Consider the following 17234-nt stretch of genomic DNA (forward strand, 5'->3'; position numbering starts at 1 on the left):
TCTTTGATGAACTCATTTATTGTTCCTATGATTTGTTCTCCAATAACCAATTTTTAAAGCATTATTATTTATTATCTAATTAATTTTAATGCTTTCTCCAAAGGCCTTTTGTTAAATATAATTTTTATTGCATTGTGATTATTAAAAGATGTTTTCTATTATTGTCTTTCTGCGTTTCTTTGTGAGGGTTTTATGTCTTAGTACATGGACAATTTTTGTTAAGGCATCATGCAGTGCTTTTCTCATTCAACAATCACCATAGAACTAGCATATCTAGCTTTTCTAAGATGCTATTGAGGTCCTTAACATTTTTGTTTTTTTTGGTGTTGTTAGATTTGTCTTTTCTGAAAGGGACACATTGAGGTACCCAACTATTACAGTTTTATGATCTATTTATTCTTGCAACTTTTTAACTTTCCCTTCGATATTCAGATGTTGAACAATTTAGTGTGAATGTTAATTAGTTATGCTAATTGTCTATGTTGCCTTTAAGCATAATATAATTTCCATTGATCTCTTTTGAGTCTATTTTTGTTTATTTTTATTTGTTTATTTATTTATTGAAGGCTAGTCAATGGGGTTAAGTGACTTGTCCAGGGTCACACAGCTAGTAAGTATCAAGTGTCTGAGGCTGGATTCCAGCCTCCTGATTCCAAGGTTGGAGCTCTATCCACTGTGCCACCTAGCTGCCCTGAGTCTATTTTTGTTGTTGCCTTTTCTGAGATCATGATTGTTACCTATATTTTTTCACATGAGACTTTGCTCTAGTCAACTAATTTAACTTTGTGAATCTTTGTGTTTTGAGTGTGTTTCTTATATACAACTTATTGCTAGATTCTGTCAATCCATTCTGCTATCTTCCATTTTGTAGGTGAATTAATCCCATTCACATTGACAGTTTTAAGTGTTAATGGTTTGTTTCACCCTCTTTCATATTCTCTTACTTTGTTCTTATCTTTGCTCTCCAATCCCCTTTTTACAAAGAAGAGGGTGGTGAGAGAGGAATATGCTTAGCATTAGTGATCTATGCTTGATGTAATATGTTTCTATTCTCCTACCCCTCTTGTCTTCTAGTCCCCTCAATCAGACCCAATCACAGGTTTTTACCCTTTCTTTCTTTCTTTCCTTTTACCTTTTACCATCCCCTTTAAAATATTTTCTCCATGATTATAATTTGTTTTGTTTATCACTAATCTCTCCCTGAATCTACTCTCCTTATTCCTCCTCCTTCTTGGTCCCAGTTCTCTCTTGTTTTCATGTTGAACTGAAGGTACATCTATGCCCAACTCTTTGTGTGTGTATATTTGTATGTATATATATATATATATATGTAGTTCTACCCTTCATAGTTGAAAGTGAGGTTAAAAGGGGGCCCATTGTTCCCATCCCTTTCTCCTTGTTTGTATTTTTTAAGCAATTTAATCATATGGGTTAATATGTCCTCCCTCCTTCACCCCTTACTGCCTCCAATACATAATACTACTACTTCTGAGAGCTCTATCTTACTTAACTCCCCTCTATGATCCCCAATTACATAGGATTTGTAAGGGACAATCCTTTCATGGTCTTTTCCAATTGCGCAAATGTCTTTACCTTTCCATGTTTCTCTTGACTCCAGTATTAGCATTTGATAATCAAAAGGCATTTATTAATCATTTAGTATGTATCATGCACTATGTCAAATTCTGGGAATACAAAGAAAGACAAACCCCCCCAAAAAATATTTCCCTAAAGCTCACATTTATGTGTAGTGAAAATAGGAGATAATTTTGGAGGGAAAATTGGGAGAAATAAAAAGGTTCTTGCAGAAGGTGGGATTTGAAATTGAAGGAACTCAAGAAAAAGCCAGGAGGTGAAGGTGAGAAGGGAGGACATTCCAGGCAAAGGGGACAGTCAGTGAAAAACCATGGATTCAGGAGATGGAATATCGTACAGGAGGAACAGCAAGATGGGATCATGGAGTACATGGAGACAAATCACATGGAAAAAGCCTGGAAAGGCAGGAAGGAACCAGACTGTGAAGGATTTTAAAAGCCACACAAAGGATTTTATTTTATATTTGCTCCTGTAGGTAAGAGAGAGCTAATTATTTTTGTGTATGTGTTTGTCAGGAGGTAACATGGTCATATATGTGCTTTGGGAAGATCAGTTTGGAAGCTGAGTAGAAAACAAACTGGAATGGGGAGATAATTGTAGTATGCAGGCCAACCAGAAGAATATTGTTATAGTCTTAGGTGTGAGGTGGTGAGGGCTTGCTCCAGGGAGGCAGTTGTGTGAGTGGAAAGAAAAGGATGTATTTAAAAGATGTTGTGAAGGTGGAAATGGACTTGGAAACAGATTGTATGTTTGGGGTGAGAGTGAAGAGTAATTAATGACACTTGGGTTACAAAAGTCTTAGGTGAGTGGCAAGATGATAGTGCCCTTGAGAGTAATGGGGAAGGTAGGAAGAAAGAAAGGTTTTGGGGAAAGATAAGGAGTTTTGTTTTGGATATGTTGAGTTGAAGATGTCTGTAGGTCATCTTGGTTAGAGCTTCAGTAGATAACTGTCCCAGCCCCAGTTGGCCAGCTAGAAGGCTCTGTAGGTTCAGAGTGACAGAACCAGCGGCTAACTTCTACTCCATTCTCCTTGTCATGATTATTCATCTGGGACTCAGCCTCAGTCCATCCTGTTCTAAGGTCAGAGTAACAAAGCTGTATGTTCACTCCTGGTCCTGACTCACTGCTTGAGTACACAGCCACAGCCTCCAGCTACCATCTGCTAAATCCTCCAACTTGTTCAAGGTTGTGTCAGAGAGACACAGCTTCAGGTTTGCCCCTATTTCTGCTTCCTTCTCTGGCCTATAGCTGGAAGCACTGCATTTGGCTTTCATGGATAGTACCTTTTTCCAGTGCCTACAGGTCTCAGACTGTCTCCCTGTGCTGACTTGGGCTGGAAAAAATGACGTGGTGTCCACTTGGATTTCCTAATCACCACTTGGTGATTAGGTCTTGGTCTGGTACTCTTCCTTGATATTTGTTGAAGTAATGAGAGAGAACTGGGCCATACTATTTCCTCTTACTAATCCATCTTTGCCAGTCCTAGCCTGTCCCAGAAGACAATGGTTACCTGTTTACCACCACTAGTGTGGAATATACCTTCTTGCATTCTTCCTCACTTTGACACACACAGCCAGGAGTAATAATAACCCTTGCTTCTCATTGCCACTTTCTGCCCTTTGGGAGCCTACTCCACACCTTCCCTTCCTCACTACTCAACAACCTTTCCCCTTTTGAGGTTTATGCTATCATTTTTCTATGTTAGTCAGTGGTCTCTAAAGTTGGGTGTGGGATAAAAACATCAGAACTTTTGTTTCTATTTATTTTTTATCATTAAAGAGAGAATCATGCTTTACTAATAATTAAAAAAAATGAAATGACACTTCGTGCGTATGTCAGACTTCTATACCTCACATGTGGTATGTGGGTATCCCAATGGAAGAGTGGAAGTGCTACAATACAAAAGGGTTGACAGTGATACCCTCACAAGTTCATTCAATTTTAGCATATTTTGATGTACTGCAGATTAGTTATATGCAATTTAATGGATTTTTGTATTATATTATTTAGTTTTAGCAAAGCTAGACTTTACAAAATGGTCAGAGAACCCATGGATTGACGATAATACTAGTAAGTTAAGTACAGGTAAACAAAAAAATGGCAGCAGTGACACGCCCCCTACTCCTAATATAACTGCTTTGTCAGTCACATTATGAGGTAAAAACCTGATGACTTAATCAGATCTGACAAAGTCTACCAAAAAAGATTAAAAATCATCAATAATTATTTGAAATATTTATTTACATCCATTATTGTTAATATTGAATTTACCTCAAATGTATACAATGCTTTGAGAGATTAGTTAATGATAGTATGGAGCCATGATAATTACCAGGCATAGGAAACATTCTTATCTTTGAGGGTATGTTCTATCTCCATGATCCAGAACTCTGAAATTCCTCTGGTCATAATTTCCTCTATTTCCATCTTTTCTCCCTACAATTCAATTTTTCTCATCTATTTTTCATGGTCATTGCAACTCCTCCTTTCTGCTTTTCTACTCTATCATCCCTACTCTGGCTTCACTTTCCTCCCTTAGCAACCTTGACACCGCAGTTAAATGATGAAATTTTATGCAACCCCTATATCCCCTTGTCATATCTCAGCTCACTTCTTTCCAAACTCCAACCATAGATTATCCCTATCATCTTCCTTTTCCACTTCTCCTTAAATGCTAATAAACAGTGCGTTCATGTAATGTATATACAGGGTCCACTACAAGCCCCACTCCCCTCTACACACATACCCATTGCACAGCAGTCCTTTTCTTCTTCCTTGTTTGACTAACACTCTCCAACCTTGTGTTCTAAACCTTATCTTCAGCTACCATCCCTCCTCCTTCCTTTTAGCAGAGGGCCTTACCTCATACTTTACTGAGAAAACAATGATGCTCTATTTCCATCATTTCCATATCCTCCAAAATTCTCTATCCCAAATCTCTTTGACATAATTTCTCCATTCTCTTCTCTTTTGCTCTAGTCTCAGAGGAAATGGTCTTTTACCTTGTAAAGGTTAACACCTCTACCCCTTTTTTTCATGTCATCACCTTTCTGATGTCATGGTCCTCTTCGAGAATGAAGGACTGTGAATAGTAGTAGCTGCCCCACTGGGGACCCAATTGGCCAATCCCCATTGGGCAATGCAGCTTCTTCCTTCCTTCTTTCCTTTCCTTCTTCCTTCCTTCCTTCCCTCCCTCCCTCCTCTCCTCTCCCTCTGTCTACACAGGGAATGATACCCTTACCTGCAGGTGCTCTGCCCAAAGGAATACAAATTTTGATTGCTGAAACCTCTCGATATCTTGGGGTTAATGGCCTAAATTTCTTTTTCAAGGACCTTGCCTTAAACTCAAATCACTCTTATGGATTAACCAACAATAGGTCCCATCCCAAGCCTCATTTGGTAATTTTTTGGGCTCTGATGGCTCAGAGTGAGTGTAAATAGCAATTGTTTCTGTTTTGGCTAGAAACCCTGAGGATCTTCCCCTCCCAGATTGATTTTTTTTTTTTACTAAGTAAAAGAAGCCTTTCTTTGCCTCGTTTCTTATCTATCCTTAATCACTGAATGTGCGTTGCCTAAGACAAACTGAGACTTAGATTATAATGGCCAAGGTCTCCCACTGCATCCATGGCCATCTCCAGTCATCTTGATCTATATCTTGCTACTGGACCCAGATGACTCAGAAGGAGAGAGTGAGTCTGGTGACTTTGCATAGCCCTACCTCACTTAAATCCAATTCATTTGCAAGTCATGATATCACAGTACTCTTCAAAAATGAAGGATAAACAATTTCAACCCCTGATAGGAACTTGTAGAACTATTTACCTCTAATCTTTAATCTCTCCATACTCCTAGGTAACTATAAACAAGCCAAGATTTCAAACATCTTTGGAAAACAAAACAGCTTTCACTTGATCATGCTATCCCTTTAGGCTATTTTCCTATACTCTCTCTCACATTCAAACTCTTAGAAAAAGACATAACAGGGGCAGCGAAGTGGCACAGTGGATAGAGTATAGGCCCTGAAGTCAGGAGGACTTGAATTCAAATCTGGCCTCAGACTAAACACTTGACACTCACTAGCTGTGTGACCCTGGGCAAATTACTTAACCCCAATTGCCAAAAAAAAAAAAAAAAAAAAGATGCTCAGATTCTTATAATCTAGCCATGGGTTCAGATTTGGGGGCAGCTAGGTGGTGCAGTGGATAGAGCACCGGCCCTGAAGTCAGGAGGACCTGAGTTCAAATCCGGCCTCAGACCAAACACGTGACACTTACTAGTTGTGTGACCCTGGGCAAGTCACTTAACCCCAATTGCCTAAAAAAAAAAAAGAAAAAGAAAAAGACATAACAGGAATTGCCTTTGCCTGTTCACCTACCACTTGTATCTCTACCTTTCCCCATTTGTGTCCAACCCCATTTGTGGTTTTTTTTGTTTTTGTTTTTGGCAAAGATATTGGAGTGGTTTGCCATTTCCTTCTCTAGTTCATTTTGCAGATGAGGAACTGAAGCAAACAGGGTTAAGTGACTTGCCCAAGGTCATACAGCTAGTAAGTGTCTGAGGCCAAATTTGAATCCAGGAAGATAGTCTTCCTGACTCCAGGCCCAGCACTCTATTTGATGGGGTGCTAATGATGGAACCCTGAAAGGAAAAGACCATGTGTTTGGGACCTGGACCCCCAAAGCCCTGAACCAAGTCTCTGGCATTTGTCTGAGGCATTCAGGCCCTCCCAGTATAATCCTTTTAACTACCCTATCATTGCGGCCCTCATGTCTGCACCTGGCCCACTGGCTCACCCCAGGCCACTTGCCACTCCTTAATCCCATCCAGATCTTCCCACTTCTGTATAGAAGTGTCCATCTTGCCCCCATCACTCATATTCTTAAAATCTGGCCTGCTTGTATTGGCATCACAAATGGCTCAGACTCACTAGGAATCTCACCCACCCCAACCAGTGTTTTAATAAACTACTTGCACTGAAAGAAGGCTTGAGTGATCAAATTCTTTCGGGGCAGACCTGCGCTCTTTACCCTTGCATTTTGGGGTTCCCAAGACCCCTAGACCACAATATATGGTTCCCTGACCTGGAAACTGCCTAATCCCCTCAAACCTTTCTCCAGCCAAGACCAAAAGGTATGTAAGTCTTCCATCTCTCTATCCCTTTCTCACTCTGCAGTTGGGGTCACCCTCCAAGTACCTAGGAGGGCTTGGAGGTACTTTTTGGGCCTGACACTGTCAGGTTCCATTTAGGTCAGATAGTTATGAGGCTGTCTCGGACCAGCCTGATGTTCTCAGGCTCTTGGTCCTGACCTGGGACACCAGGTCATAGACCTGGGCACACCTTCTGCTGCATGGGGACGGATTCCCTATCCAGAAGCATACGCTCAGTTCTCTTAATTCTAAAGGATGCTAGAGAATTGGGAAAACCGCAGGTGCTTTTTGGTTTTCTGAAGCTTACTTCCTACCTCTACCAAGATCCTTCTTCACAGAGGGACTCCCTGTCCCTTGCCTATACTTACAGGATCCCCCTTCTCTTCTAGCCTCATGGCCACCAGATCTTTGCAGCTGGACTCCGAGGGACTTCCCCAAGCTTTGCCCCTACATTAGAACTGGAAAAAGCTCAGTGTCCAAGACCTTGAAAAAGAAAGCTTTGTGCCTGGCCTCAAGACGCTTTAAAGGACCAAGAAACATTCTTAAGATTCTTCTTCCTATAGTCCCAGCTCTGACCAGGCTAAGGGTACAGTGAAAAGTTAGAATGCCAGAAAACAGCAGATTCTGGAGGTTTTGTGATTGATCATCAAGGAGTTCTGAAACATCTCCTTACAACCTGGTCATTCCCTTCCCTTGAGTCAAGATGGTATCTCAGTGCAGGGAATGCAGACAGCCCTGGGTTTTTCTGTTAACCCCTCTCATCCCAGATCAGACTAGGAGAACAGAGTTTCACCCTTCCCTCCCACCTTCAAATTCACCCTCTCCCACCTGGTGAAAGGAAGGAGGGGGAGCAGCAGCAGCTACAGTGTGGGCCCCCCTGGTAATAGCCTTGGGCCCCAGGGCACCCTGTAGCCTGCCCAGAAAGCCTAAAAGCATCACCCAGACTCAGCACTTCCTGTTCACCACCACTACCACCCCCAGCAGCTGTGGGGAGAGAAGAAAGTGAGATGGGCCAAGGTGGAACAGTGGACCTGGACCCCAAAGCCCCTGAAGAAAGTCTCTGGCATTCATCTGAGGTATATGGCCCCTCTCAATATAATCCTTTTAACTGCCTTTTCATTGTGGCCCTAACTGTCTGCACCTAGCCCACTGGCCCACCCCAGGCTATTTGCCACTCCTTAATCTCATCCAGATCTTCCCACAGTCTTTCTGTATAGAAGTGTAGATCATAATTGCCCCCATTAAATTGCTCATATTCTTAAAATCTGGCCTGCTTGTATTGGCATCACAAATAGCTTACTCACTAGGAATCTTGCCCACCCCAAATGGTGTTTTAATAAACTACTTGGACTAAAAGGAGGTTTCAGTGGTTGAATTCTTTAGAGGTAGACCTGTACCCTCTGCCCCTGAATTTCAGGGTTCCTAAGACCCTGAGACAGCAACATATCCACTGTGCCACCTAGCTGCTCCTGCCACCTAGCTGCTCCTATGCCATTAGACTTTAAGCTTAGCTTTCTTGACTTTATCTAGAGTTTGCCCTAGAACTCCTTTTAATCCATTGTCAGCACATTTCTGCTAATGAATGAATTTTTATCACTTTTGTCTTGTAATAGCTTCTTAATAAAGGTTCACTAAATCAAACAGCTAGAGATGTTTTTCTCTCTTCAAAGAGATTTAAAAACCCAAAATAATTTTCCTTCTCTTGGAGAAAATTCACATTATCAAGTATATATTTATGCTACCTATTTCCAGATAGAGAGGTGATGGATTCAGAGTGTAATTGAGGCTTTTTTTTTTTACATGCTAATGTAGTAATTTGTTTTGCTTGACTATACACCTGTAAGGGTTGTTTTTCTTTGGTTCTCATTGGGGAAGAGAAAGTGGTGGAATGGAGAGAATTTGGAGCTGAAATAAAATTGAATTAAAAAAAGAAAGTGTTTACCATTGTCAAGATGATCTTGATATAAACAAATCCTGGAAACCATTAAAAAAATCCTTAACTCAGTTTGATTCAGTTCAACAAACATATGTTAAATATTTGTAGAAGGCTGCTAAGTAAGACACAAAGTTTAGATAAGTCATGGTCCCTTCTGAATATTCCTGCAAAAGTAACCATAGTATAAAAGTGATTTAGCAAAGCATAGATAATTATACTTAGATCAGAGAATAAGAACTGGAAGGAACCTTAGATGCCAACTAATCCAATTGCTTTATTTAGTAGATGAGAAAACTGTAAGGAATCTTTTTCAGTTTCAATAGTTATTAAAACCAAGTATGTAAGTAAACTGAACCTAGAATGGGATCTAGATAGACTGTTTGTGTACTCCTTTTCTCTGATTCAGATGTGAGGTTCAAATGAAACCGTCTCCCTACAAACTTGTTTCCTTCTCCCTTCCTTGTATATATAATCATCTTCTTGTTAATTCTTCTTTCTTCTTAAGGGAGAGACAGAGTCAGTGTTGCCAGGTAAGTCAAACTCCTGACATCACTTTGATCACCATAAACCATGGTGATATAATCAACGTCAAAGGAAAGGTTGCTGGTCATAAAGAGTTGAGAGCATAGAAGTGGCAGTGAGGAGTATGTTTACTCCTCCTCCTCCTGGCAGTGTTTTAGAGCATATGAAAGGAGATTCATACAATTCTGGTGTAGGTGGCCAGGGATACAGTGTGTTCTGGAGAAGGCCAGGTTTCCCTGAGTACAAAAAAACATGGGAAAAGTATGAAAATAAGTAGAGTTTCATAAGCATATATATAGAAGAGAATTTACAGAGGGTATAATGGAAGGGGAGAAAAAGATAGCTACTCCAGAGGAGTTGGTCTGGAGTGAATAGGAATGAAGGAATAGGGAGCAATAGCAGAAGAGAGTTTTAGCTATAAAAGGTTGAAGCATTATTGATTTTTTTTACCCTTCCCAGTATGCAATTGTTACCCTGTACCAGATCTCAACTAATGAAGGACTGAGATGATGTTGATTTTCTTACCCTCTCGGTGTCTAAGGCACTGCTTTAGAGCACGAGTTGGCAAACTATAGTCCATGGGCGAAATCTGGCTTCCCATGGTTTTTTGTATGGTCCATGAGCTATGATAAGAATAGCTTTTAGATTTTTAAATGGTAGGAAAAAAAAATCAAAATAAGAGCAAGATTTTGTGACACATGAAAATTATATGAAATTCAAATTTGAGTATCCATGAAGTTTTATTGTAACATAGCCATACTAAATTGTTTATATGTTATCTATATCTGCTTTTGAGCTACAATATTAGAGTTGAGTATTTGGGACAGATATAGCACTCCTATCACTTCACACTGCTTCTTGGCACACTACATATTGCAGTGATATAGTCATAACTTGACAGCATTTTGTGCCAAGCATATCAACATACTGCCACATTTTTTTTTATTACCAGTGCATACCCATCATATCAAAACAAGAAAAGTGGACTTCGAATGGAGGGCTTAGACATACAGTGGAATGTGTATTATTTTGTTATAGAAGTAGATGGCAAAGCACCCTTTATTATGCAATGACTCAATAGCTAAGCTAAAAGAATACAATATATGTCAACATTACCAGTCTAAGCATTTGTCACAATATTCCCAACTCATAGGGAAGCAATGGTAAGAAAAATTAGAAAATTTAAAATGGAATATCTTATCACATGAACATGAAAATGAGGTTACAATTAAATTTCCAAGTAGCACATTTGATAGCCAAGCAAGGAAAGCTGTTTACCAATGGCAAGTTAATTAAATTGTTTGATTACAGCAGCCAAAGAAATGTGTCCAGAGAAAACAAATTTGTTTAAGACTATTTGCCTTTTAGCTCAGTTAAAATTATATACTTGTCAATTGATGTCAGTATTTGGCAGTACCTATCTGTGTGAAAAGACCCACTCAATGATGAAATATATAAAATGTTATAAGAGATCAAGACTAACAGATGAATATTTGCAATCAAATTTGATGATCAGGAATGCTAACTTCAAACCTCAATTAAGTGAAATATCTCTCTCAAAAAGAATTCTATTCTTCTCATTAGTAGACCTGTATTATGAAAATTTGTAATCAATATTTTATAATTTCATCAATAAAAATTTATGGAAATGTTTTCTTGCTTATTATATAAGTACCTATATAACATCCTTGATTTTGTTTCTTGACTTGCATGGCCTAAAATATTCACTATCTAGCCCTTTATGTAAAAGGTTTATTGACCACTGGTTTACAGGGTTAGTGGATCTTTGGACCTTTGACAATTGATGATCTAACTTTCTTCTCCATAATTTTAAATAAAAATATGGAAAACTAGACATATGTAGACTATGAGGCTTTGGAAACACAGGAGTAAATCACTACTTCTATGGTTCTAATTATTTCTAATGTATATTTAAGCATGGCCTAGTGAGGCAGTATGGCACAGCGGGTAAAAGGCTCAGGCTGAAGGCAGTAAAATCTGAGTTTGAATCCTGCCTACAATATTTACTGGCTCTGTAGTCATGGACAAGTCATTCTCTTTGAGTCTCTGGTTCATAATCTGTAAAACTGAAGTAATACCTATATAATACATACCTCACATAATTTACCACAGGTATGAGGATCAAATTAGAAATGCATATAAAATTGTTTGCAAACTTTAAATTGCTATATAAATGTCAGCTAGTCTTAGAAAATATTGTTTTGTCTTATTTTAAAAACTCATTTGCTTTCTCTAGTGAAAAAACTTCAACAGTTTCTGTGAACAAAGAAAAAACTATTTCATTATTCCAGTGCATTGTATATCTTTATTACACATTTTTCTTTCTTTCTCGGTTTTTCCATTTCCTCAACTCAGGTCACTTAATGAGGTTAAACATACTTATACATAATTCCTTTATAAATATGTCCTCATACCTGAGGCTATTTCCTAGCTAAAAACTTCATTTTTCCCCTTAAAAATATATTTCCTCAGTAAATAGTTTGCTGTATAATTTCCTAGTTGAAAGTTGCCTGTTTTCGGTGGCTTTAGTCAATGTGTTTACTGAAGAGAAATCAATGACAAAATAACAGAATTTTTATATTTGATTTATGGGTTTTGCATGCATCTTCAACTCTAAAGTATAATGATTTTGTAGTGTATATTACATTTTCCTTAGCTAAGCGATATAGTTTTGTGACTCATAATTGTCTATTATGGCAAAGCTCTGTGACAATAGAGGAGGCAATGTGGCAGCTTAGTGGTGAGAACTAAAGTCTAAAGCACAGAGTCAACCATAAAAGCCATACAAAGGATGAAATAACTTGCAATCAAATTTTTCAATCTAGCTCAGAAATTAAATTGTCTACTTAGCCAAAGAAATGAAGTACCATGTGATACTAAAAGAAATCACATTTTCCTTTAAATACTAGTTCAGTTTCAAATGACAATAAAATATAGAAAGTGTTACTTGGTGCCATTTTAAAAAGAACATTATTCTTTTCAGCCTAAACAAACACACAGTAGTTAACATATTCATTTCATATTTTATTAATGGTAACATATTATACTTAATAATAAAGTCAATATATACTAACAACCAGAGTTCCTTATGAGCATCTGTAGTCCTTTTGAAAAACAGAATCCATAAAGTTTCATCATGCACTAAATTATAAAAAAATGAGACATCCTTTAAAATAAAAGATATTTTTAAAAAAAGATTGAGCCAGGACATAGAAATGGCATGCATTTTACTTTTAAGTATACTAAAATGCCAAAGAGTGATTAAAATTGAATGCAGACATTTAATGGAGTGATTATTCTAGTGTCCCTGCTAAGGGAAGATTTGGTCTGAACATAACTCATGGCCTCAAAATACCTGAGAAGTTATATTGCTAAAAAATAAAAAGCTCATTCCTCTTGAGTCCATGAAAGCAAATAAAATAATGTATGATATTTTTAAACACACACAGGCAAAGCCTAAAATTAAAAAAAAAAAATAAACAAAGTGTGCTTTAAGAAATCAGGCCTTGAAATGAAACAATCGTTGAAGTTTGTGAATATCATCATGTATTGTAATCATTTATTTTTTCACGTCTTCACTGCTTGGATCTGATCTGGTGACAAGAAATAAAAATGAACAAGCATAAATTCTCACATGGCAAAAATGCACAAAGTAATCCCAAAGTACAGATAGCATATTCCATATCTATACATATTACACACATTTTTATAAAGTTTTATGCTATCACTCTGGAGATAGTGGTAGTATTTACTACACTGAAATGTATAATAAAATAAAATGTAAGCCAACTATACTGTCTAGTGGGTACGGAATGTTTTAAAAAAAAGGTATTTTTAAAGGGGAGGAGGGGAATAATTTATAGTTCTATAAAAGGAACACTTATCTTCTTAAGGTTTTACTAAACAATACACTAGACTTTGTTGGGTATCCAAGAATGCTGCCTTTGTTTTTTAATAAATAGGTGGTTATACAAAGCCCCAAAAACAGGACATAAGAGAACAGGGTCTTAGAGGCCATCCAGTCCCTTTCATTTTATACATGAAAAATATGACACTGAGAAAAGGCAGTTTTTCAAAATGAAGCTTAAAATGTTAAATATGTACAAGATTTGTCACAAAATGAACCAGAATTCTCTCTGAGAGGAAAAAAAACAAAGTAATCCAGTCTCTTAACTTTATATTTTACAATGTCCTCTTCCACAATTTAACTTGACATAGATGTCTTTGGTCAACATATCAGCAATTATGTGAACTAATGAATATAATTTTCTTTATTTGTTATTTTCAAAAACAGCTTAAGGTTAGGTCCACAGTGTAGACACATTTAATAAATGTCTATTGAATTGAATTATGGAAGATATCTAGAGAATTCTAAGGCTCAGCTAAAATGCTGCTTCTTTTATGAGATGTTCAAGGATACTTCCAGCCCATTGATTGAGCTTTCCTTTTAAAATTCCCAAAATACTGTTAAACTTTCTTATGTGCTTATCATTTTGTATTTTGTATTATTGTCATATGTGTACATCTTATTTGCTGTTCTAAATTATAAAGCCTTAGCAGTAGTGATGATATGTTATTTATCCTTGTAACCCTCTCACCATCTAGCACTAGCCTTGCCTATGATTGTAGATACTAGGTAAATGTTTGATGAATCTGATGATTAAGCCATGAAAATATAAGCTGCCTAGTATTACAAAAGTCAATATAACAAAGTACTTATGTCCCCAAATGAACTTATAAATAAGTTTGAATGCTAAGATACACAAATGTTATATTCATAATTAAAAAAAAAACACAGCAATTTAATAGTCATCAAGGCATTTCCCTTATGATTTTGGATCACTACTGACGCCTAGTGGTTAATTCAAAAAAGAACACGTTTTTAGGAAACCTGGTATTGTTCTTTTTACTTGTAAAGACAGTCCTGAGAAACATATTCCCTTCCCCAGTCACCTTTGTAATCATCAGTAAGCATGTGTAAAATGACTGGCATCAACAAGCATTTCTATGTGGTAGGTATGATGCTAAGTACTGTGGAATACCAAGAGAATACCAAACTATCACTGGTCTCAAGGAGTTTATATTTTTAATGCAGAAGCCAATATATAAATAAATGGGTACATATAAGATACATGTAGAGTACATAGAAGATAACTTAGAGGGGAAGGCTCTCACAGCTCAGGAAACCAGGAAAGGACTACTGCAAAAGGTAGCATTTGAACAGTCTTGAAGGAAGCTATTGAATCTAAGAGGTGGAGGTGAGAAGCCAGGCATTCCAATCCCAGCTTTGGGAAGTCAGTTCAATGGTCTGGAAATGGGAGATACAGTGTTTTGTGTGAGGAATAGTAGGTAGGCAATGGTTGTATCACAGAATGTGTATAGAGGACCACAGTGTAAGAAAACTGGAAAGGTAGAAAAAGGATAGGTCAATGGTAAAGTAAAGGACCTTATTTTTGATCCCGGAGGGTAACAGTTTATTAAGTGTGTGTGTGTGGTAGGTAACTTGATCAGATCCACACTTTAGGAAAAAGCTTTGGTAGTTGTATGGAAGATGGATCAGAGTGGAGAGAGACCTGAGGCAGGGAGATCCCATTAGAAAGTTATAGCAACAGTTATGTGAGAAATGTTGAGGGCCTGAGGAATTGAACTAGGGTGGTGACTGTGTGAATGGAGAAAAAGGAACATATAGGAGAGATGTTGTGAAGGAAGAATGACAAGATGTGACAACTGACAGGACATATGAAATGAGAGAGAGTGAGGAGATGATGATACTGAAGTGTCTGGCCAGAGTTAGGCACACCATCATTGCCTTTATAATAGAGTTTTCCTCTATGCAAGTTAATGGCCCCATGTGGGAATTCCACAAGGCCTGAAATTGTTTGAAATCAGTTTCTATAAAGAAAGTGCCCACATCAGTGAGGTCACAAATCCATTGAAGAATTAGAGTTCTAAAGTATAACATGAGTTTAGGCCACTTTGGGCATAGATGTGCTACTATTTACACAATGATTCTTCCGATGGTATTTACCACGCAAAAGAAAAAAAAATGACAAAGCTCTGACCAAGAAGTAGAGAAAAGGGAGGTTTAAAACATTAAGTTCTTGTTAATTCATTTCATTCATTATTTTACCCTGACTATAACAGGAAGAAACTGTATCAAGAGAGCTAATTAAGATCTCAGAGATCTTAATTATTGATTGTAAACATTAGAAATGAATCAACCAAGATTGACAAAAAGCACCTGGTATCATATGAGTCCTTTTGAGAGGAGCATCTTTGAACTTACACTAGATTCTGCTACTATTTACAATGCAAATTTAGGTGAAAAAATGTTTCTGTTTCCTTTCTCTCAAAATAAGATAATATTAACTAACCTATCCATGAAACTATCTTGATGAGTAGCATAAAAATACATCTATAATTCAATTCAACAGACTTTTAAATACCTATTATTTTCAAGGCACTGTGAGCATAAATATTACATTCTTCATAATAATGTTACCTATAGGAGTTGGAGAGAGAGGGCATGCAAGATTCACAAAAGGACAATTTGGTTCACAATATTAATGTTATTTTCCTGTTATTAATAACAAATATTTGAAACCAATTGCAGAAATATGTTTACTGTCACAAGTTTTGGGAAAAAATGTTAATTATAATTTTCATTTCTGGTCACCTTACACTTACAAACTTTTTCTGCACACAAAACCTTAAAAATATAAGAAAATGGAGTAAGATTCTGGGTACTTACTCTGTAGCTTTTTCTGACAGCAGAATTAAGTGGAAGTAAGGGAAAAAAGACAGATGACATAATCAAAAGAAAACTTAGAAAAGAAATAATTGAGTAGAAAGGAAACAAAGGGATGAATATATATAAAATACCAGATGTACCTTGTAACCAGTCTACACCTTCTTGTAATCCTTCTCCCTTAATGGCATCACTAGCACTGAAATATCAAACAAATTACAAATCATGTAAGTGTATAAAGAATTATATTTTAAGTCTATGTACAGAGCTGTCATAATTCAATTATCACATATTCTTCAAGTTTTATAAGTAAAAATAGTAGATAAAGCATCTATTCAAAGTAAAATATGAGAGAGCTGTTCATAAAACCCATTAAAATTTTTTTTCTCCATTCTTTGTCACTTTTATTCAGTAGTTTTTTGTGTTTTTTTTCTCTCTCTCTTATTTTGTTTTTGGTGCCATACACGGCAAGGAATGTTTATAGTCCAACTGTTATTAAAACATAAATACATTAAATTTTTGATGAACAGTTTTGCCACCCTCAAAAAATGCTACTTGTTATACTATACTGACCTACCACCAACAGAACATGCAATTTCAGCTGTTTTTCCAGAATTGACAATAGATTTGTACTGAGAGATTTACACTGAACGTCATTTGTCTATGACTTTTCCCTCTGAATAGTATTTATTTTTAAGGATAGTGTTATAGTCTGACCATGGAACTGGGTCCTTTCTCTGTCTAAAGATAATTGACATGTACAGGGACCAAACTTATAATTAGTCAGTAGAAAACTCTAATCAAATGAATTTTCCAGACTGTCTTCCATAACATGTTCACTGTTTTACTGATAGCCACAATCAAGTTATAAAACTGATAAGAATATAAATTAAGAGACATAATGTCATAAATAGAAGTATATATAAGGAAGACCTAGGTCCAAATCCTTCCTTTTTTGATACATGATGGCACTGTGACCAGAGACAAGTTACTTAATTTTTAGTGCCCAAGACAATTAAGACTAGCAATTATAGGTAAACTGCTGATCTGTAGCACTGGAGGGAGTTTCCAATCTTGCTGAAATCACAAATCCTGTTAAAAAGATAAAGTGATTTAGACCATTTTATGAAGAACTAAATACGCTATCTTTTTAACAAAAATATGTACACTGAATTTAAGTGTGCCTAAAAAGGTATACTGTATTTTCTGTAAAAGTTTCTATTCATTCATTTAGGTTCTTTTCAAAGAAGAAATAAGGTACTG

General features: G+C 36.9%; 1 protein-coding gene across 1 annotated transcript in view; it reads right to left on the minus strand.

The window, feature by feature from the left end:
- Window positions 1–12484: 12484 nt before the first annotated feature.
- ARL6 (ADP ribosylation factor like GTPase 6) overlaps window positions 12485–17234 on the minus strand; it is a 36622-nt gene continuing 31872 nt past the window's right edge. Inside the window, exons 7-8 of the mRNA XM_027835371.1 lie at window positions 16115–16170; window positions 12485–12816 (exon numbers count right to left, since the gene is read on the minus strand). Coding sequence (XP_027691172.1) covers window positions 12791–12816; window positions 16115–16170 — 82 coding nt within the window. The 3' untranslated portion in view covers window positions 12485–12790. The remainder of the gene's footprint in view (window positions 12817–16114; window positions 16171–17234) is intronic.

Source organism: Vombatus ursinus, unplaced genomic scaffold (assembly GCF_900497805.2).
Source record: "Vombatus ursinus unplaced genomic scaffold, bare-nosed wombat genome assembly UNPS02014814.1, whole genome shotgun sequence".
NCBI classification, from domain to species: Eukaryota; Metazoa; Chordata; class Mammalia; order Diprotodontia; family Vombatidae; genus Vombatus; species Vombatus ursinus.